The sequence below is a fragment of the Spermophilus citellus genome, assembly GCF_964194105.1.
Source record: "Spermophilus citellus genome assembly, chromosome: X".
In the NCBI taxonomy this organism is placed as follows: domain Eukaryota; kingdom Metazoa; phylum Chordata; class Mammalia; order Rodentia; family Sciuridae; genus Spermophilus; species Spermophilus citellus.
Window position 1 is genome coordinate 104248236 of NC_138190.1, and position 22948 is coordinate 104271183.

The 22948-nt window shown below is 35.0% G+C and overlaps 1 protein-coding gene across 1 annotated transcript in view; it reads left to right on the top strand.

Annotated features, from left to right (window-relative positions):
- Positions 1-519: 519 nt before the first annotated feature.
- Positions 520-22948, top strand: part of NRK (Nik related kinase) — a 131331-nt gene continuing 108902 nt past the window's right edge. The window contains exons 1-2 of the mRNA XM_081277025.1: positions 520-909; positions 8719-8784. Of these exons, the coding sequence (XP_081133151.1) occupies positions 853-909; positions 8719-8784 (123 nt within the window). The 5' untranslated portion in view covers positions 520-852. The remainder of the gene's footprint in view (positions 910-8718; positions 8785-22948) is intronic.

Here is a 22948-nt window from a genome sequence, read left to right on the forward strand (position 1 = left end):
CGGCCGCTCAAACAAGGGCTTGACTAGGTTTTATCCCTAATGCGGTAGCAAGTCATTTCCTTCTTTAACTTGATGGGGTTTTGCAATAAATGGATCAATAAAATCAAAGGAGCAGAAAGAGAAAATAGACAACTAGAAAAGTCACAAGTGTTTCTTGGGGAGACTAGGGTGCGGGCTGTTTGGACTGTGGCAGAGCAGTGGGGCCCAGACTGGGAGCGGCGCGGAGCGGGACCGGTTTTCCGGGGCTGGCAGCTGCCTAGAAAAAGTTTCCTGTGGAACGCTCTCCAGCGGGGGCGGGAGCGGCGGGCACAGCAGTGGACCTGGGAGGGGGCGAGAGGGCGGGGGCGGGGTGAAGGCCGAGAAAGGCCAGCTAGCAAACCGTTATAGTCCTTCAGCACCTCCCTTGGCTAGTGGCCCCCCTAGCCTGCCTCCCCGCTGCGCGGCTGCCCACCTGGCGACGTGACGCTGCACCAATCCCCTTCGAGCTGCTCCCGGGCCCCTCTCCTTGCACCGCCCCCCTCCTCACCCTGAAAGAGGCGCACCCTGCTGGGGCAGACACTGCGCTCTTGCGGCGGAGCACCCCTCTAGCTTCTTCTCCAGTACCGACGCTCTCAAACTCTCCTCTTGCCTTAACCAAACTTGCTTTCCCGCCTCTCAAACTCCAGCTTCCCTCCACTCCCAGCTCTTTTCCCTCCACTTTCCACTCCTCTATCTCCCACTCCACAAACCCCAATCCCCACTCCTTTCTCCAGCCCTCCCCTTTCCTCTCCCTTCCCTTCAACTTCTCGTCAGTTTCCACTGACACCCGGTGCGCTCCCAAGTCAGTCGCCCGCTCCTGCTCCTCTCGAAGCCATGGCGGGACCTGGGGGCTGGAGGGACAAGGAGGTCACAGATCTGGGCCACTTGCCGGTAAGTGAAGGACGCCTGTCACCCTCTAAGTACTCTATTTCTTCAAGTTCTGAGCACAAGGGAGAGAGTAGAGTATCCAGAACAGGAGTTGGCCAGGACTTCGACGGGACAGCAGGCGCGGGAGGGGACCTGGGAAACTGTCAGGAGGAATAGACACCCCTAAGTACCCAGGACCGCATCAAACTCCACCAAAAGGCAAAGGGAAGGGGCGGCGGTGGGGCAAAAGGGATGGCAGTGGTCCCCAAACATTTTCAAAAGGCACCCTGCTTTGTCTAGCGGCACTTTGGGTACCTATCCCAGAGGAGCTCAAAGAAAGGCCAAAAAGTGCGAAGTCCTTTGACTTCCTAAGAGTACTCCTTCCTCTTAACAGGCTACCCGTCTTTTTCTTCTTTTGCCAGAGGAGACGCCTGTTCGTCGAGTGACCTTTACTTTTAGGTGACAACGGGTTTGAAAATTACGCATTGGAGTCTAACTTTTCTCACTTCCTAATAGCAATTTCTAAAACTTTATTCTCGCCAGGACAATGTTCCCAATTTAGTGTTGCAGGACCGAAAAGGACTCGACGCCGCTTGAGAAAGAAGTTAATTCTGCACATCCCCATTTAAAAAAAAAATGTATTACGCTTCCTAGCTATCCAGATTTAGCTTTTTCTTGTGGATTTCATATGCTGGTTGTCCTGTTGCCCAATACCCAGTTTTCTCCACACTTGTAATTGATTGGTGAGCTATTATTGCCATCGTTATTAGCAGACTTATTATTTTAGCAGTGTCGTTTATTTCATTGGCATCTGGTTTCTGGCTGATATTGGATCTCACCCAAATCCGTTTTTCAAGTTCCCTTTTTAGATTGGCATTTCACTTGCACCCTCTCTTGAATGCAAAGGGCCCCTGGACTCTCAGAAAGGGAAATAAGCAGGCACAGTGCTGGAATGATCCCCAGGCATCTGTAGTTCAGGGCAGTGGCCTGCTTGCTTTGGGAAAAGCTAAATATTAACCTTGAGGTTATAAGACTATTCAAAGTCGCTTTGCCTTAATTTTATTTATATTTGGCCTTTAAAGATTGTGTTCATGATAATGACAGATACCTGACCCCCACAAAAAATGTGGCATTCTCTAAACCTGGCCATATAACTTTACACAACAATGTTGTGTCTGTGGAGGGAGGCAATGTACAGGAGTAACATTTAGCAAATTGTTCACAGTCATTGAAAAAACAAACGTCAATACATACATTTAGAATTACAAATATTAGAATTGCAATTATTGTTGCACCTTTATAAAATAACACCATAGAACTTTTTAAAAGTAACTTTTCTACCCCACATGCACCTGAAATTCCTTCTATACAATATGTACATAATATTTCTGGAATATGGAGGTCTCAACTGGTGGCTTTCTTTCTGAATAGAATTTTTATATTCAGATAAAGATTCAATCACAATGAAATGTCACACTTCTCCAAAATTCTCTGTATATGGTGGGAGAAGAGAGAGAGAGAGAAAGACAATCAAACTAGGGCAGATATATAAAACCACACATGGACAAACTGAAAAAACTCCTTTCTAAAAATGACTAAAGAGAGGAATGGGAAAGGACTCCTAGAAATGATCAGGTAGGGAATTCCACATCCAGTGAGTAAAAGAAGTGAAAATGTTATTGCCACAAAATAAACGGGGGGGGGCATAAATAAATGGTCATGGCCTGGGACATAATAATTTGTGAAAGTCTAGAAGATATGCAGAAAGGCTGCAATCTTTATATTGGTGGAGTATGACTTTTCTGAAGGTTAAGTAGGGAAGACCACATGTGGGGAGGGGATCAAGCTGAGGTTAATTTGTAATGTAGGGAGTACTAGACGCTAAACCTTAGGGCGCCAATGGTTGGCCCCATCTTACAAATCTCATGAAAATCTCAAAAAGTCCTCAGCTCCTGAAAATTCTTAAATTTATAAACTTTATAAGGAACCATTTTGCCCATTCTCTGAGGAAATTATGCGTGATATTTTCCCTCCCCAAACACCCATATCCAAACCCTAAGATATATAGTGTAAGAACAACACACCTTTCAGAATTTCCTTTATGTCAAATTTGTAGTTATGTGGAAGTTATTGTTGCTTTGGTGACTAAGGTATATAACAATGATTTGGAATTTTTTTTTACATTTGACTTATTTCCAGAGCCTTTAAAGAAGTATAAATAAATGAAGAGAAGAAAAGTTATCTAAGTCATTCGTGTGAAAATTTGCACTTTGCACATTGATGTAAAGGAGAGCTTGTAAAGCAAGGAAAGAAACCTGCATATGGTGGTATCCCTCGAAATAATTATCCTCAATAGGACAATGTGAAGATCAGACCATTAGCACTGTCAATACCAAGTAAAACAGTTTGGCAACTGCCAGATAATGAGGGGAGATTCAGATCTTGGACTGTCAAATTGATCAAAAATTATCTAGCAGCATACAGAAATATAATTAAATATTGGTCTAGTTTAAGGTTCATACATTATATGCTCTGCAGTGCTGGCCAGATAAATGACCACAAGGAAAAAAAAAAAAAACCTTGAAAGAGAACAGGCTTGCTATGTGAACTGAGATTTTAAAGAAAGTGGTTTGTGGAAAGTTTCTGGTATTTTTATTGGATAGATAATATTTGCAAATTCAAACATGAAGCAGAAGTGAAAGATGGGAAAGCAGGAAAGGGAAAGAAAATTACACAATATTTACAATTAAGAGTTTTAATGTTATATAATTATAAAACTTTTTTTGTATAATACCCTCGAGTCATAAGAGAGTTAATACTAATATCAGTGAATAATAGGTCAATTCTATCATACTTGTGTAATTGATGGGTTGCTGTAATTGTCCCTGATCTCCTATTGACCAAATGTTTCTTATAGGTAGAAAAAATAGAAAGTGCAGAAGTTTGCGGTTTGTGGTTCCTTTTTGAAAAGGGTATTATTGCAAAGCCTTTTGGCTTTATACATTTCTTTATGTTAGTGTGTGTGTATTTTTTCACCTTTACCATCAGCAATACCTGGTGCGTGTGTGTGTGTGTGTGTGTGTGTGTGTGTGTATTTTTCTTCCTTAGTATGCCTGTGTCACTCAATACTTGGGACTGGAAACTATTTCTTCATCTCCAAATCTGGCATGTCTTTCACTATGATTGTCCCCTCTGCCTTCTGTGCCCAGTATGGTAATGACATTCCTCAGGGCTGTGGCCTTGGTATTTGACACTGCCATGTGTAGTCCTAATCTATATTGGGGTCAGGATTAGACAGGCCTTGAGGACCATAGTGGCAGAGGTGATCTGAAATAGTACATGATCCAAAACTATATTTGAATTACATTAGGTTTATATTTAAATATAACTGCTAACTCTCCCATTCCCTGCCACCCAGATCAAACCTATTTTCCACATTCAGTAATGAGAAAATTCCCACTTTACAAAGTCCTTTAGCTCCTGTTTGGAAGCAGTTTTACTTTCAAGTCCACAAGGATTAAAATATTCAGTGTATCTTCCATTACACATAGAGCATCACCTTAGTTTGACATTGTACTTCAATCTATTTTCTATCTTTTTTCCAGTTTCTAGAGATGTGCTTTTCATATGTTGATACACAAAAACAGTATGCAAGAATCATCTGGGGATCTTGGGGATCCATCCGAGGAAATTCTTATTTCAAAATTCAATATTAGGCCCAAATAATCTGTATTTTTAACAGAATTCTCCATATTATTCTTATGGAAAGGGAGCCTATGCAATCCACAGTTTGAGAAGCACTGATCTATAAGAAGAGATTTTTCCGTTCTAAATATTCCATTTGAATTGTGAAATAAATTCCTTAAATTATGCCTGAATGTCAATCTAACATGTTTCCTATCATCGCCATCATTTTTAGGTTTCATCTTAAACTCTTTTCATAAAATCACTCTTCCTAATTTTTAAAACAAAAAAGTCTCTGCTATCTCATTCTAGGTACTGCACAATCTCTTTCCTTCCTTTTGCTTTGTGGCTACTGGAACACTTTCCCTCATACTTCTTCTTTTCTATCCTAAATTTAAAATGCCTTTACTTATTTTGGTGACCATTTTTAAAATTTCTATTTCTCCTTAAGTCTCTGCCATATTTGGTTTTGTGGGTCATACTGCTTTGATGGTATCTCCCTTGACCGGTAAACACTGCCTTCTAGTGGTCCTTTTTCTTCCTGTTACCCCCACCCTTTTTAAATTAATCATCAAGGTGCTCAATCCTTTTCCTCTCACCTTGAATTCCGAAGACAGACAGGATTTTCCAAAATTTTGAATTTCAGGTAATAGTTAGACTAGGAATTTCAAATTGTAGAAGATAATTTATAAAGGTAGGAAAAATATCATGAAAATATTTATCTAAAAATATTATAGTCCCCCAAAATTTTAAAACTATGATTTTTAATAATTTTCCTTACTGAAAAGCTTTAGAAATTGGAATTTCTCCTTTATTATTTTGTTTACCCAAATGGAACACAAAGTCTACTGAAACCCCAAATAATCTACAAATTGATATAGAAGTCATAAATAGATATATCTTTCCTATTCTGGTATTCTTATCTCAGTGTGGCAGAGCAGAGGAAAGGTTTGAGTAATATGAAGGTGCCTGTGATGTAGACCTCATAATTTCACAGTGATCAAAAAGAGAGTTCCTTTTAAATTCTTCCTTCCTTGGGAGCCCAGAATAAACTTGCTCTGACAAAGTGGAAAGTATAAGAAATTGAGTATTATTAACTTAATAATTGGCACAGTTCTTCCCTCTTTTTTTCCAATTTGACTACCATTTATTCTTGAAAAATAGTAGCTTCGAGACAGGAAATTAAAATAAAATGAATGAAAACAATATAGTCTTTGAATATATAGGTACTAAGTTGAGCTTCTTTAAAAAACAGGACATTTTATAAAAAAAAACATTTTATTAAATGTGAGCAAGAATACAATAAAGATGGTTTGGTTATTTGTGGGTAGGAGACAGTTTCCTGACAACACAGATACGAAGAAAATAAGGCCTCTATAAGTCCATAGACATTTTATTATTATAGTACACTTCCTTGGATTCTCTTTAAAGTAATTACCACCAAGTACAAATCTAAGTTTAAGGAGCACATGTTATTGAAGGCTAAAAACAGGATTAAAAAAATTAACTGTGCTCAGAAATTCATAAAAAAAGTTGTGTACACAATACCGCAATTCTCTAACAAATGGCATCTTTTTCAGCTACAGGGAAGCCTTAACTATAACAAAGAATGGTTTACCAATATGAATCAGTTGACATGTACGAATTTTCTGAAAGTGACCAGTAGCTGTTTCTCCAAAACTACTAATGTCTAAAATATATCTTTTAATAATATTCTTCAAGAAAACATACTAAAGTGATAAAGTCTCTAAGCTTGTCATTTAGTGATTTCTTTATTGCCTAACTTTTCCCCATAAGTCTTGCAATGAATTATAACAAAAGTGATAAGCTTAATATCAAGGGCATTATAACAATCTATTTTTACCTCTCAATTCCTGAATAATGTCATCTTTTTGTTGGGAATATACTTCCTGAACTATTTGCTTATACTCATAACTCTATTGTTATATTAATTTTGATGATGATTTGGAGAAAGTAGGCTGCTGCTTTAACAATGATCATATTAATCCAGTGGAAACATCTGGATTTTAGAATGGTAGAAATTTTAGAGCTTGGAAATCACCTAACACAACATCTTCATATTATATGTATGGAAGCTGAATTCCAGAGAGAGTAAATAACTCACCCAGGGTCATATAGTTAATTAATGGCAGAGCTGGGGTTAAAACTTAAATCTCCTGTCTCTCCATCTAGTTGAATATTTGTTGACTGACGCAATTTCAGAGCTGTGTCATTTTCCTATGGCAGTTTTGCTAAATGACACAAACATCATGCCAATATTAAGAGGTCTATGATTTAATTTGTATACGTTGCATATATTCAATAGTTTTTCTGTTTAATTTACTTGTCATAGTAATAAAAATGTTTTCTAACAGGATTAAATATTTGTTTTCTATACGTAATGAGAATTTTCAAGAACTTGTCAAAGTTTCTATGTACGTGTTTCTATGTATAATAAGTATATCATTTTTTGTATAAGTTGGCATTTACTAATGTCTCATTTAAGTATTATAAAAATAGTCTGAGAATTTATAAAGTAAAAATTTCAAAAAGCATTGTTTTGTGGAAAATAAGAAAAGAACACCCATATTTAAAATTAAAGAAATAATGCTTTAAGATGAATATGGAAGCCTTAAGATTCTGTCCATGAATGTATTTTGTTTCCTATGATGCTATATTTAAACTTGAGTCTCAAAACTATCAACTTGTGTTATAAAAAGGCATTCAGCTGATGGAAATATTACTATTTAAAAATAAAACAAATAATATCTAGTTTTCCTAGATGCTGTTCTTTTAATGCCATGGTCTTGTTATTCATAAATAAATTTATTTCTTATTTATGAGTTATTGTAGAGAATGTAAATCAAACCTCATTGAGATTTCAACTCACTCAAATTAAAATGGCAATCATTGAGAATACAAATAATAATAAATACTGGTAAGGATGTGGGGAGAAATGTACACTCATACATTGTTGGTGGGACTGCAGATTAGTACAAACACTTTGGAAAGCAATATGGAGTTTCCTCAAAAGACGAGGAAAAGAACCACCATATGACTCAGCTATACCACTCCTTAATAAATATCCAAAAGATCTAAAATCAGCATGCTGTAGTGATACAGGCACATCAATGTTTAGAGCATCATAATTCATGATAGCCAAGTTATAGAACCAGCCCACGTACCTGTCAACAGATAAATGGACAGATAAGATTTTAAATATATCACACATGCACGTGCGCGCGCACACACACACACACACACACACACACACACTGGTATTTCACTCAGCTATAAATAAATATGAAATTATGGCATGTGCCAGTAAATACATAAAACTGTATAGCATCATGCTAAGTGAAATAAGCAATATCCAAGAACTCAAGGGTAGAATATTTTCTGTCATGTACAGAAGCTAGAGCAAAATAAGGAGGCAAGGGAGGGATTCCATGAAAATAGAAATCTCAGTGGAGTAGGAAGGAAGGAAGGACAGAAAAAGTGAGGAACTGTGAAATGAAATTGACAAGATTTTGCTACATACATATATTAATACACCACAGTAAATTTCACCTTTATGTATAACTATAAAGCACCAGGGAGTGAGGGAAGAAAAGAGGAGGACAAATTTGGGACTGAAGTAGAGCAAATTATATTCAATACAAATATGACTATGTCAAATTGAACCCCAATGTTACGTATAATTATAATGCGCTAATAAAACATTATTATAGAGCTATTATAATCTTAAGAAGTCATCTAGATTTTGGATCAATATCTAAGCCTTTTGCTATATGTTAAACTTTCTGCCTGTCTGGTTAGCACTCAAAAATGGATACTGATTACTTCAACAGCAAGTAAGTGAATTTATTTCTATTTTGATTACCTTTCTAATTACATCATGAATTTTCCTCAGCTTCACATACTTGTATGTATTTAAAAGTTTTATAATAATTAATCACAAACATATTTAAGGTTTGTGCCCCTGTTTCTCTTTTATAAATGAATCAACTCTATCAAAAATATTATGACATATCTATTATTTTGGTAAATGACACTTGAGTTCTTCAAATGTAAATTTTAGATGAATAAATAAGGCAGATTGGAATTTTATCAAGAATATTGACATCTTTTTTTACTATTTTTTTTCAGGATCCAACTGGAATATTCTCACTAGATAAAACCATTGGCCTTGGTACTTATGGAAGAATCTACTTGGTAAGTGGGATTAGATTATGTATTGATTTTTCATTTTCTAATAACAACAATAATTTTGAGTTGAACCCCACACTGCAAGTCAAACAATGTAAGAACATGACATTTTACTCTGAGAGATGAATCAAATTAAGATAGCATAATTACATCTGTAAAACGTATTGTTTATTGTTACTACAGGGATGGATTAATGAATCTATAGAGAACCCATCCACTTCACAAAATGGATGGATTAGTGAATCTAAGCCAAACAATGCAACATATATTTTCAAATTATTAGCAGAAAATTAATAAAATCACCAATGCAAAGGAGAATTAATTCAAATGAAATGTATCCAAATAATATTACTTTTTATGTTATATATCTGTGCCATTCTAATTATCCACATTCAACTTTAAACTGAATGTTATAAAAAGAAAAATTATCATAAAATTCTCTATCATACTTCATACATGAGTGTGAATGTGTGTGTGTGTGTGTGTGTGTGTGTGTGTGATAAAGTTTGCTGAAGAATCTAACAAGAAAAATCCTGCATTTGTTTAATGATTACATATTGAGCTCCATGGCACTCTGTTAGTCTTCAAGGATGAAGTTCTGGACAAAATAAGCAAAGATTCCTGATTTTCCCAGTCTTATGATCTAGAAATATATGTATGTATGTGTATGGAGGGGTTGTAGGAGCCACATAAGTAAGCACACACACACATAAGAAAAACTGTGTAATTTCAATTGTAATATATTATACATAAGAAAATTCCTAGTGAGATAAAAACATAGAACTGGGCCTGGAGCCTTTATTTATATTGGAGTGTCAGTGTTGATCTCCCATCCCTTTCTAATTCAGATGGTGCCACCCTCTACTTTCTGACTCACATCTCTGGGAATGCATTTTCCCAGAAGGGGCTTCCTTTCTAACTCATCTACTGAGGTTGAGTGAGGTGACACATCTTAGACTTTGCACAAAAGGAACCATGGCATAGAATTTCAGTATTACAAATAGCATGGGGAGAGGTCCTACATGCAGAAAGAACCTTGGTGAGTATAAGGAACAGAGAATGCCAGTATTTATTTAAAAATATTTTTAAGCCATTTTGACCTTAGCTATTTATGGAACAAATAATCTAGAGAAAGTGAGAAGATAGAGATTCAAATATATTATTTATGGTATCTTAATTGAGTATCATACTGAATGGTTATTTAACATTTGTGTGATCTTGATCAGTTTTGCCACTTAATTAATAGAAAATTACATGTTATGCATAGACGGAAAAAGTTCCTCTTCTTTATGACACATTTACAATTCCATTGCTTTATACATATTTTAATTCCTGAGGGGTGTGTGAATGTGCCTGTGTGGGTGTATACATATTTATTTTGACTCAAAGGATTACAGCCTTCTCCTCCATCAAATGTTAGAAGTAATCTCAAAAACAAGGTAAGAAGTAAAGGTAAGATTAGACAACATAGGGGGATAGTTTATCATCATCATTCATCAGAACTGTGATGCCATGCCTAGAAGAAAAGTCAAGAGGATAAACAGGTAAGTTGTGCATGTGAATTTCCTGTTTTAATACCTATTGAGTATAATATATATTTGGTAAAATTCACTGAAGTTTTATTAGTTTAAACAAACACATATAGCCATGCAACTATTAATAGCTATTTTCAATATATATCTTAAGTTAATGACAGACTACCTTCAAGGGCTGTTCAACCAGTTCATTGTGTGCTATCCCAGCAGATGTGGTATGGTAATAGTTGTCATATACTTTTGCTGTAACATAAACCTATAATACTACTATACTTTTCCTGTATTTACTACATTTATTTTTTCCTATATACTCACTACTATTTTATTTAGATAATAATTAAAGTAAATAATTATTTTATATTAATTTTTATTTTAGCCATTTCTGAAATTTTCATTTCTTTATGTAGATCCATGTTTTCATCTGGTATGAAAAGGTTACACCTGAAGAATTCCCTGTAACGTTTATTACAGCTCAGGGCTTGTAGTAATAAAGTCTCTGACATGGCATGGAAAGTATATATTTCTCATTCATTTATGAAAGGCATTTACATTAAGTATAGGATTCTGGTTTGACATTTATTTTTTCATCACTATAAAAATGTCACTCCATTTTCATCTGGATTACATAGTTTCTGAAGTCTGCTATAATTCTTATTTGCTTCTTTGTATTTTTTTCTCTAACAGTAACAGTCTTTAAGACTTTTCTCTGTCTTTGTTTTTCAGAAATTTAAATTTGAAATGTATAGAAAATTATTGTTTATGTGCATGTGTGTTTTGATGGGGTATTTATCTAAGATAAAAGTTAGAGATCTTTGGTATTCTCTGAGATTCTTGTATATGTGACTTGAAATATTTCATTATTTTGTGGAAATGTTTGGCCTTTATCTCTTCAGATATTTATTTTGCCCTGTTCTCTTTCTTCCTTTTTAAATCCAATTTTATATGTGAAAGAACATTCAATATTACCCACAATTCTTAGTTGCTCAGATTAAGTGTGCTATAGGTATTTTCATTCTCTTTTTTCTTTTGTTTCTGTTTGGATCACTTTTTTCCTTGTCTTCACTTTCACTGATTCCTTTCTCAGCTCTTTTAAATCTACGAAGACTACCAAAGGCATTCTTCAGTTCTATCACTTTCTTTTCATTGTTAGCACTTCTAGTTGACATTTTTATAGTTAATATCTTTGCTGAAGTCTCCTATTTGTTCATGCATGTTTTCCATATTTTTCACCAAAGATTTCCTTGTATCAATCATCATTTTGTTAAGTTCTGTGACTGATGGTTTCAATAGCTAAGTCATATCTGAGGCTATTTATGTTGATTGCTTTGTCTCTTGAGAATGAACTCTCCCCCCTTTTATGAATCTTAAAATTTCTGTTTAAATATTAGACATAGTAGATAGATGAGTGTAGATTGGAGTAAATAGTATTTGTTCCTTGAAGTGTGCACACTTGTTCAGCTAAATTGTTAATGTTGAGGTTGAATCAATCCAAAAGGAAATAAACTACGTTTGGGTTATGTCATTGCTGTGGTTACCCTCAGTTTACTACCAGTTTCAGATTACTCTGTTACCTTGTACTTAGTATGGGAGTTAGTTTTATGGAAGGTTTTTCTCAATATTCACACTCTACCCTCAACTTCAGACGTTTCTGTTCATGTGGGCCTCAGAAAGATTCTCTCTCCATGCTCTTGCCCTCTCCTAGTAGTATACTGCCATTGCTTCTTACAAAGTGCTTATTAACCTGGTGGTGTGAAGCAGGGATGAATTCTCTGCTTTCCAGAATTAACCTTTCTTATAGATCTTGTGACCCTGGGTCGTGGGAATGGGGCTTTCTTAGTTATTATGACCCTCTCTTAGGGGTAGGACACACTTCTAATCATTTTGGCTCAGAACTAATTATTGCCTTCCTCCCAAAGTAAAAGACATTATGTTTTTAACTTTCCCCATTTGCAGTAGATCTTCTGTACCCTAAAAGAAATAGGGTTTGTTGTCTTTTCCTTAGAGCTTAAGAATTTTATTCCTTACAAAGAGAGAAACTGACTAAACTAAAAATGGTGACTTAACTTTCCCATGTGGTGACTTTTCTTTACTAGGTCTGTACCCTAAATCCATGCAGAAAAGCCTGTATGTGTTTGTGTTTGTGTGTGTGTGTGTGTGTGTGTGTGTGTGTAAATTTCTCTTGTGTTTGTGGCTCCTAAGGATTCTGTAATCTCATGCAAGCCCACACTTGGTCTTTAGCAATTCATTAAAGAATAGTTGATTTTTTTATACCTGCTTCTGTGTTGATCCTGTCATCTACTTGAAGCCACAGGTGAGCCAGTGCTCATGTTCCATCTCTCCTTGCAGGTACTTGTCTTTCTTCAGACTTAGGCTACTTTGGTTGCCTCAAGATTTCTCTCTGGATTGAAGGAAAGTTGTAATTTTAAAAATTACTCAGCTTTTTCATGTCATTAGGCTAGGATGGGCATGTTTTCCAGACTTTAGATCCCCATCAGAAGCAAGAAATCCATGTCAATTCTTTATGGTGGAATCTTCATGAAGTATTTGCCATATGCTTGGTCATGTACATATTCATGATTCCTAATAATTTTATGTGAACCTATTCAGATCCAGAAATAGAGAATATTTTTTACCATCAGATTTTCAAAGTAGAAACCTATGTTACAGAAAATAGTTGCTTTCAGCTTTATTTACACCACACAGATTCCCCCATCTCTCATGAACTTGACACCCCTTTTTTCTATCTCAAATTAATTTCCTTCTGCAAAAAATTTGGGAATGGTGTCACTGAATAGTGATACCAGCCTCATGTTAACAATCTGGGGTATCTACTAAACACTTTAAAAGGCTCATCTCCTTTACATCAACAATTCCACTTTTGGAAATTTATGATAACCATCAAAGATATAGTAAAAACATACAGATACTCATTGCAGTAGAAAGGTAACATATTATAGTGAAAAGGGCCTGCTTTGACACACACAGTTCTATCTAATTCAGTGCTATTTGGTCATTAATGAACTATGACCTTGAGCAAGTTACTTAACCTCTGAGTATACATTTCCTTATTTATACGAAGGAGCTAGAAATACTTACCTTGCAAGGTTTGATGAAATTCAGAAACAATATGTATAAAATGTTTGATCTATTGTAGATATCTGTTAAAAGACAGTCAATACTATCTTTATTGTTGTTATTACTTTAAAAAAGAACAATCCAATAACACTCTAAATAATAAAAACAAATATAAATGGATTATTTTGTATGCCATGTATCATTTTCCTGTAAAGCAGTGTTTATGAAATTATATAGTAGTATAGAACTATTCTTAAGACATTAAGTATTCTTTACTATACATACATCCTGATTATGATTATGTTTAAACATGCAGATGAAAATGGTGACTTAACTGTTTAAAATAATGAGACATTGGGCGTTTCTGTTTCTTTTTTATTTTTTTTTTAAATTTTGGCACTGGGGATTGAACCCAAAGGTGCTTAAACACTGAGCCTCTTTTATTTCGAGGCAGGGTCACACAATGTTGCTTAGGGCCTTGCTAAATTGCTGAGGCCTGCTTTGATCTCCTGTGTCAGTCTCCCAAGTAGGTGGGATTATAGGCATGTGCCACCATGTCTGGCTGTGTTTTTCTACTCTCTATATTTACTAGCCTATATTTTATAATATATATGTAAATATTATAAATGTGTCTGTGAATGTGTGTATATACATATATTTTTATATATTCATATAATTATATATTCATATAATATATAATTTACATATAATTATATATATATATATATATATAAATTGTTGCCAAATGCTGTGTATGTAAACTGTACAACAAAATGGAAGCATCATACCATTCAAAATTAATGGCAAAGTGACTCATAGAGTCTTTTGCTTTTTCAGTGCTGCCAACCACATCCCCTGCTGGTGTTTGTTTTGGTTAAAGTCTCTCCAATGTCTTCCAGCTTGTTTCCAAGGCCTCCTTCTCTGGCAATTTTCCAGCTGTCTGCTGAGATCTGTGTACATTGAAAAGAAGACTGAGTCTCGCACTCTGCATTGTAACTCTTTTCCCTTCCTTCTTTTTCTTTGAATTAGATGTCTATCCTTCCACCCTCTCCTACCTCTTGCCAATATAAACTTCTCTTGAAATTGTGGGTTTTCTTTTTCCTTTTATTTTTAGTAGAGAGAAGTACTGTTCTTCCTTTCCTCTCTAGTAGAATTAGAAAATATATTTCCCTCTTCACCCTTAACTTTCATAGCTTATGGGCCATCATTTGAATTGAAGGAACATTTGGTATTTGGGTATGTAAAGCCATTTTTGAAAAAAAATAGTGTGAAACTAATTTTTAATGATATGATTAAAAAATGAATTTCCCAAAGAATAATGTACAAAAAGAGACCACAGTTATTTTATAAAATATTAAGAAAGAGACCAAAAGTCCTTTATGGTGGCATAGCTAGACTTGGCAGCCTGACTCCCACTGACTCTCACCATGTCACTTGACTTTTCTGTGCTCATTTTTTCAATTATATCGCACATATCCTAGACTATATAATTTTCAGAGTTTCTTCTAGTTTTGAGATTAAACACCTTACAGTGCCTAGACTCAGTATAATGCAAGCTATTCTTATTCTTTCTGTCTGTCATCATCCTAATAATAATAATCTGATAATCCTTTCACCACCTTACAAAATATAAGTTGATCATTGGCTATTAGTTGGAGTATTTTCATATTTTACCAAATAAATATTTTCATATTTCATCATGTTTTTCCTTTTGTTTCCTTCTGCTTCACCATCTGATGGACTTGATATTTTGCACAGTAACTACTATGATATCCAATGCAAAGGTAAAACTGGGTAGCAGACATTCCAGAAAGGCAGTATTCTTCATTATAGGTTATCGTTATCTAATAGCATTTTTAAAACATAATGCTAGTGAGGTAAATAATGAACTGCTCTTCGAGAATGGATGAGTTCACCCTGACCTTCATAAATACTTGACTGCACAGCTAACACCAATCACCTGCTCCCACGTTGCCATTTGCAGATAGTGAGAACAGAAAATAGAAGAGGAAAAGATTCATGGCAACCATTTTCAGTGAAGGAAAATTTACTGATATACAGCAGACATCTATGGATAGCTCTAGAGCCTACATATATATATATATATATATATATATATATATATATATATATATATATATATATGCCTGATGCCTAGTTGGAATGCAATTACATGTAAAAGGGAGAGACCACACTGAATTTCTTATTGTTCTAAAACTTAAAACATACCTTGATCTTAAGTAAGCATCTGATAGGGATTAAAGGTGTCCTACATCTTGGTAGTCAGCAGATTTACTCAGATATATGAAGGTGTGGCATTATAGTCATAAGCAAATTCTTAAATTGTTTACACTCTTTAAGTGCACCATTGAATGTGGAAGTTTCTTTTCAAAACACTGTCTAATGCATAACTCTTAAATTTGTTGTTTTTTAAATCCGTTCTTGACACATTGCTTTTACTTGCAAGCCTCATCAGACAGGTGAGATTTAGGTTTATTAGTTACATTTTCTGGATTTGAACTTGGGGCAGGGAATGGCAACAGAAAAGAAGGAAATAAATGTTGTCCTTAAAGTTGATGACATACAATTTATGATATTTTAAATTAAGTTTCAGAAACATGGTGCTGACATTTAGGTTGCCTAGTCACCAGGCCTATTGGATGGGGGTTTGAGTATTTTTCCTTTTAGGCTGAAATTATACTGTTTATTTGCCTACCAAATGTCTAGCACTGTGAATGCTTTCTTTTTAGGTAGGAAAGTTTCCTCACATCCTTGCCATTTTGCAAATATAGCTCAATTAAGTCAGCCAACAAATATTACTTGAGTGCCCATAAAGCACGAACACTGTGTATTTCATTATATGTTGCAAGCCACTAAAGTGGGAGCTGAAGCTAAAGCTTAATTGAGGCCATAGGCATAGTAGGCTGTTGTGTCTTCATAGTGCAATACCACAAGTCCAGAGCCACTTCTTGTTTCACCTTCTTCCTGTGACTTTGCTCCCTCATGATATTGTGCCTGAAAAGTCAAGTTCAATCTTTGTTAAGTAACCTCAGGCTGCTCTAGCATAGGAAATATTAAATTTATCCATTAAGTAAAAACATTGTTTTGAATATTTAAAATTTTCCATAATAAAACATTTTTAAAATATTTATTGAATGCATACTATGTCTAAGCACTGTGTTAGGTACTAGGAGCTTGTTAGAATGATCAGGAACATCTGGGGGGGGTAATTTTTACTGATTCACTTTAAGTAGAGGTAATGATGGAGGTATTTTCCTTGTAATTGTGACCTCTCATTTGAGAAAAGTGATGGGCACTATGAAGAAACAGGGGACCTGGATGAGGTTGGGGAAAGAAAGGAGAAAATAGGAATATAGTTTTATTTTCCTGGATGTAGAAAGTCTAATGAAGCTTCTAACTTTCTAACTAGTAAGACTCCAAGAACAAGTTTTTCCTCAATAAGAGAACAGAGGTTGAATGTTTGTACTGGGGGTGAAAAGAACCAGCATAGGCTAAATAAATTAAGACTCAGGGGACCAAATTAGTGGAAAGTGCTGAGGCTTAAAGGCCTTGGAGAAAATGGAATATTTCTATCTTGGCCATGACATCTCTCCAACTGTGGAATATAACCCAGGTCTCTGAATTGTAGGCTTGTATTTATTTTCCTATGTTATTCCAAAATTTACTTCTGCATCTCAATAAATCTTGAGGGAGGAAGAAGCAGTTAATGGGCAGATAGGAACAAAAGGTGAAAGTAAAAGTCACATGTGGGATTTCTGTTCCCAAGAGTCCATGATAAAATTTTTCACAACTACTGAAATATGTTTAATAAATTCACAAACGTAGACGGGGAGCAATTCAAATTCTATACTTGGAGTGTTAGAGTAATAAAAATCATTATCTCATTTTTGCAGATACTTAATCCAGTTGATTAAATAAAGTAGTCCCAGGGTCAGAAAAGACAAATTTAAATGTTTGTACATAAATAAACATTTTAAACAAAGTCACAACTAATAAATTATTTATAGAATGATGGCTTTGATCAGTAAAATAAAAGTGTCTCAATTGTAAAATTCTTTATTAAACATAATATAAATCTCTGCATGAGAAGGAATAGTACAGTTAATTAAAAATAAATATAGAAAATTGCTATTTGATACTTACTTTGTATACATAACGATGCTTTAAATGTATCAGTCTTAACAAAAATTTATGTAGACAAGTTTTTTTTGGTTTTTTGTTTGGTACCAAGGATTGAACCCAAGGGCATTTAACCACTTAGCCACATCCCTAGACCTTTATTTTCTTTTCATTTTTTAAATTTTGAAACAGAATCTCACTATATTGCTTGGCTAAGTTGCATAGGCTGGCTTCAAACTTGTGATCCTCTTGCCTCAGCCTCCGAGCCCCTGGGATTACAGGCATATGTGCCACCCCTGGCCTATATGAATAAGTTTTTATACACCATTTTAAAAAGTAGTGAGTTTGGATGGGGCTGTGTTAGCAGCATTAATGTACTCTTAGTCTAATATATTGAAAAGCAGACTTTGTTTTGCTTGTATATTATGGTCACATATTCAGAGTAAATTCATTGGAAATGGTTTAAGTTTAAAGAATTCTTCATCTCCTTTATCCTCTAGTAGTTGACCACTAAGAACTAGTTAGCTAGGTCCCCACCACATTTTCTCCCACAGACACTTTAAAAAATATATTTTAGTCAATTCCTTACTCTTGAAATAAAAAATGTGTCCTAACATGATTTTAGGTCTTTCCCATGCTCTATCTTATTTGTCTATTTCTATCTAAGGTAGTTTTGTGGGTAATGCCCAAAATACATAGAAATTATTGTGCAATGTATCTCTCTGGTGTTATCAATGGAATAGTGGAAGCTCTTAAATTTTATGTGGCCTGGGCTACTCTCAAGGTAGGCTCTTACAAAGAAGCCTAACAACAAAATAAAATTAAAATATCAAAGATTATAAAAAGATTTCACAGTTCTTTATCTTGCAATCGTATTTTTCTCTGCTCATCTGCACTTAGGTTATAATAAATTAATCCTCTACTATAACATGGAAAAAGAAAGGGAAAATGACACCTGAATTGTGTGTCACTTAAATTGGAGAAATTAGGATATGGTAGTGGTTTATGTGCAGTTCTTTTTAGAAAAATAAGATTCTTTTAGGTTTGTCCTTTTTCCGCAGAGTTCCTTTATGACTAGGAAAAAAAGGTTGGATTGTTCAGAGTCCCCTGAGGGAAAAGAAGATTGATTATATTCTAAGCACTGCCAGTAACTTTTTGTATAAATCATTAACTCTGAAGAGCAGAAAACAAAACAAAACAAAACAAAAAAACTACCATGATCAAAAAGGACAAGTCTAAGAGTCCTCAGAGAAGGATGGCTTTTCTTGACATGGATAAAAAATAAATAAGTTAAATTATTTAGTATACAAACTAGTTGAAAAAAGTTAAAGACTCAAATATTAGCCACTTTTAGAGATAGTGACCCCAAGTTCCTAAAAGTGAGTAACAATCACTGAGTGCTTACATTGTACCTAGTCCTTAAAATTCACTTACATCTCATAAGAGCATTATGAAATGAGTACTATTGCTGTCATTGTCCTTCCATTCAGAAATGAGGAAACTGAATATTCAAGAACTTCAGTTGCTGAACAAATTCACAAAAGAAATACACTGTGAATTCAGGAGTCAAGCCAATTTTTTCCTGGTTCATAGGTGTGTGCTCTTAACCCCTACTATATGATATTCATCTCAGAATCTATACCCCATAGTCAAAAAGCATTCTACTAGATCATCCAGTTAAAAAACTATCTGCCCAAGTGCAAAAGCGCCCAAGTTTACAGAAGACTAGTGAACTGTGGTCAGTGATGAAGACCATTAGTGATGTAGTCTTTCAGCATATTTATTTCTTTCATGGTGAGTAATAAAATAATATAATTTGAGGGTCCTTTTCTGGAACCTAATAGAATTTCAAAGTGGATGAGGACGAGCAGATAGGCTTTACAGAATACTAAAAGCTCATGGTTGCATTCTTACTTAGACTGTGGAAGCCCTAGAAAGGTAGAGAACTACATTCTGTTATCCCTTCACTGTGTTCTAGTGAAAAGTGTCCCATCTTCAAGATCAGGGACACTTTTCCTCAGTTACTGCTCATCTTGGGAGTCTAGGGGAAGAGGAAGACCCTGAAGGAACATTGAAAGATAATGTATCCATTATGAATGATTAGTTTCTAATTGTTGGGTATTTTAAGAATTAATAAAATTTAAAAATTACGTATTTTCTAATGGATGACTTTCTAAGAATATGAGTGAATATTATAATATATAAAACGTAGGGGACCTTTGTCCCCTGCCTAAGAACAAAACTTCCAGAAGCCTGGCTGGAATAAATTACATGGAGGGCCTAAGTGGTTATAGCCCAGAAGGTTAGAAGGTAGCAGAGGAAGAGAGTCCAGTAGGTGGATATAGACAAGGTTTGACATTGAGATGAGAAGGTGAATAGCAGGTGTGCTGTAAAATTCTCTTTATATTGTTTCCATTAGATAGGGATGCAGGGTTCAACAGAACTTACAACCTGAGGTTTCCCTGGTGGTTAATCTCTACAAGAGTTTTGCAAGCAACTGAATTTCTCCCAACTTGTCACAAAATAGATTGTTGCAATGACAGTAAGAAACTAGCTGTAAGACCTAGAATGGACCCTTGAAGACTTTTTAGATTGTAACACTACCTTTCAAATTTCTTCAGGGGCAGGAACCTGGATTTTTCTATTTTCATAATACTCCCAGAATACCTAGTATATAAAATGCCTTGCATATATTAGGCACAAGGGCATCAGGAATAAATGACAAGCAAAATTTCAGTGTAGACTTCTTGGTATGTTTTCTGTTTCCCACACTTATGTCCTTATTTTGTTATCAGTATTGTCATCCTATAAAGTAGATACTATAAAAAATTATGTACATCTGGAAAATTTATCTTATTCACCTTTGTAATCTCTTTGAGACTAGCACAATATCTTATATACATGAATGCTTGGCCCAACTTCCACTGCAACTAAAATGATATGTGCAAGTGACCCCTTCCCAAATTACATGTTTTAACAGATGTATCTTGATGGAAAAGATTGACTAATGACACCCTCTTAAGCTAATGCTGGAGACAGGTTAGCCTTTCAAAATTATACCACCTAAGTAACTTTCTATTCTGACTATTTAAAAAAGGTGGCACTGTGTAGAGATAAATATTTCCAAAGGATGAAAATATTAGCCTTACTTTTTTATTACTTTCTGCTGAATGAGTCATTTAGGAAGCTTGAAAGAGTATATTTTTTCTTGGGGTACTGTAGTTTTCTGTAGTGTTGTTGGCATGGTCAAGTATAAGGATGGTTTCAAGAGAGCCTCATACCTTCAGGAAGATGTCTAGAACATGTTCAAATATTTCCTGACTTGGAAAATTGGCAGCCATTAGAAAGAAAAACACATATAAATAAGAGCCTAAAAATGTCCTTGCTTCTCTTCGCCTTCTACCTACGCTTGCCAGTCACTGTAATGGGTTTTTTAACTACCTTAAATTTTATTAAGTTTCAAAAGAAATTCAATGGCCCAAAATATTAAACTCTAAAAGTTTTAGTAATGTGGATTTTGCAGGTTCTTTACACACACACACACACACACACACACACACACACACTGACCAATTTTTTTTCTTAACTTTATGAGTAATTTTCTAATCCCACATCCTGGAAAGCTGCTATCAGTCTGGGATAGTTGGCTACTATATGTATATGCTTGATTTATGTACTTTCATGTTTCAACAACATATAATATGTAGTGAAGTTAGAGGTATCTTCTTCTCAACTTCACTAGAGTACAAGTAATAAACATGAAAAATAAGTGCAAAATAGTTTAAAAGAATCATAAAATAGAGTGGCGATATGGGTAGGGCACATAGTTTTCTCTAATGAGTACAATGTGAAAATTGGCTTGACTGATTTTTTTCACCACTATGAAGTCCACCCCCCTAAAATATACAGATGGAATTAAATGACTGTTTTTTGATGGAAATTACCAAAAATATTTGTTGGCATCTGGTACACATAACCTTACTAAAATGGAAAATGGACGTTTTACATTGCATCCAAAATGCTATTAGGGACTTCTCAGGCAGATGTTAATGCCTGAACTCAGGGAAGGAGATTAGCAAAGCATAACTCACTGTCCACCTCCTTTCCTGAGGCCCTTAAGATGGGATGGCTCTGGTGTGAGGCCAGAATTTTTTAGATAAACCTTCACTAATTTCTTCCACATTTTTGGATCTGGCAGTGGCATGAGTGATAGGTGAATTGGGATGGGAGAGAGTTTACTTATCCATTAGAATGACTGGTTAATTTATACAACATAATTTGTTTATAGAAAAAAAATAGCAAAGTAACTATTTCCATGATTCCATTGAGGCTGTTTTAAAGCCTTCTTCTACTCTACAAAACAGGAGAATTTTTACTTTATTGAGGATCTCCCTATAACAGGTTTTAGAATACAACTATGTGGACTGGGGGTGTAGTTCAGTGGCAGAGCACTTGCATAGCATGTGTGAGGCCCTGGGTTCTATCCTTAGCACCACATAAAAATAAATAAATAGAATAAAGGTATTGTGTCCATCTACAACTAAAAAAATTTAAATTAGTTAAAAAATATAGGGATATGCTCTCAACTCCTTTGGTAAATGCTCATGTCTTTTGGTTCTGTTGGTTTGTGAATTATCTTGCCAATTACTCACATTTTATATATCATTACACACTTGGCAGAAAACTATAATTCAGTTTATATGAATTATAGTTATAGAGATTTAGTGCCTGGGGATGTGTCTCTAAGTCTATGGAACTTGCCCTCAATTTGCATTAAAATAGGTGGAATGAAATGTGGACCCCAGTAACTAGCCCCCAACTTTTTCTTCTATAAAAGCTGTAAAAGCAAGGACAATATAATGTACATTACTTTAATATCCTCTGCGGAATCACTGTGTTGAATCATATTTTGATAGTTAATTCTATATTTTGTGGTTTTCTTCATTCAAATCTTATATTCCAAGACCTTGATGATCAGATAGGGGTGGGGAAAATATAGAGTAGAGGGAAAGTAGGAGAGTGGTACATGGGAAATCTTTGAATGGAGATTGCCTGATTTGTCAAAAAAAAAAAAAAAAGAAAATCAAAGTTATGTACTTCATGTTGTTATTTTAGAAGGGCTCTGGACTGGTAAACTGATAGGTAATGTTTCAGTTTAATTATACTTAAAAGATGCAAACACCTACTATTATTGTAATAAATATTAATCAGTGATATTGGCCATTTTGTTAAAAGACCTTATATTTTATCTCACAGGCCAGGCTATCACTGGTTTCAATCTACAGATTGGTCACAAAAAGACCATTTGTGTCACTTAGCACCTCATTGGATGTGGTTCATTTCTCTGAGTTGTAATTTAAATAACTCTTTTTACCTAGGCACTGGGAAGTTTACCTTAAGGATGGATAAACAGGGCATGA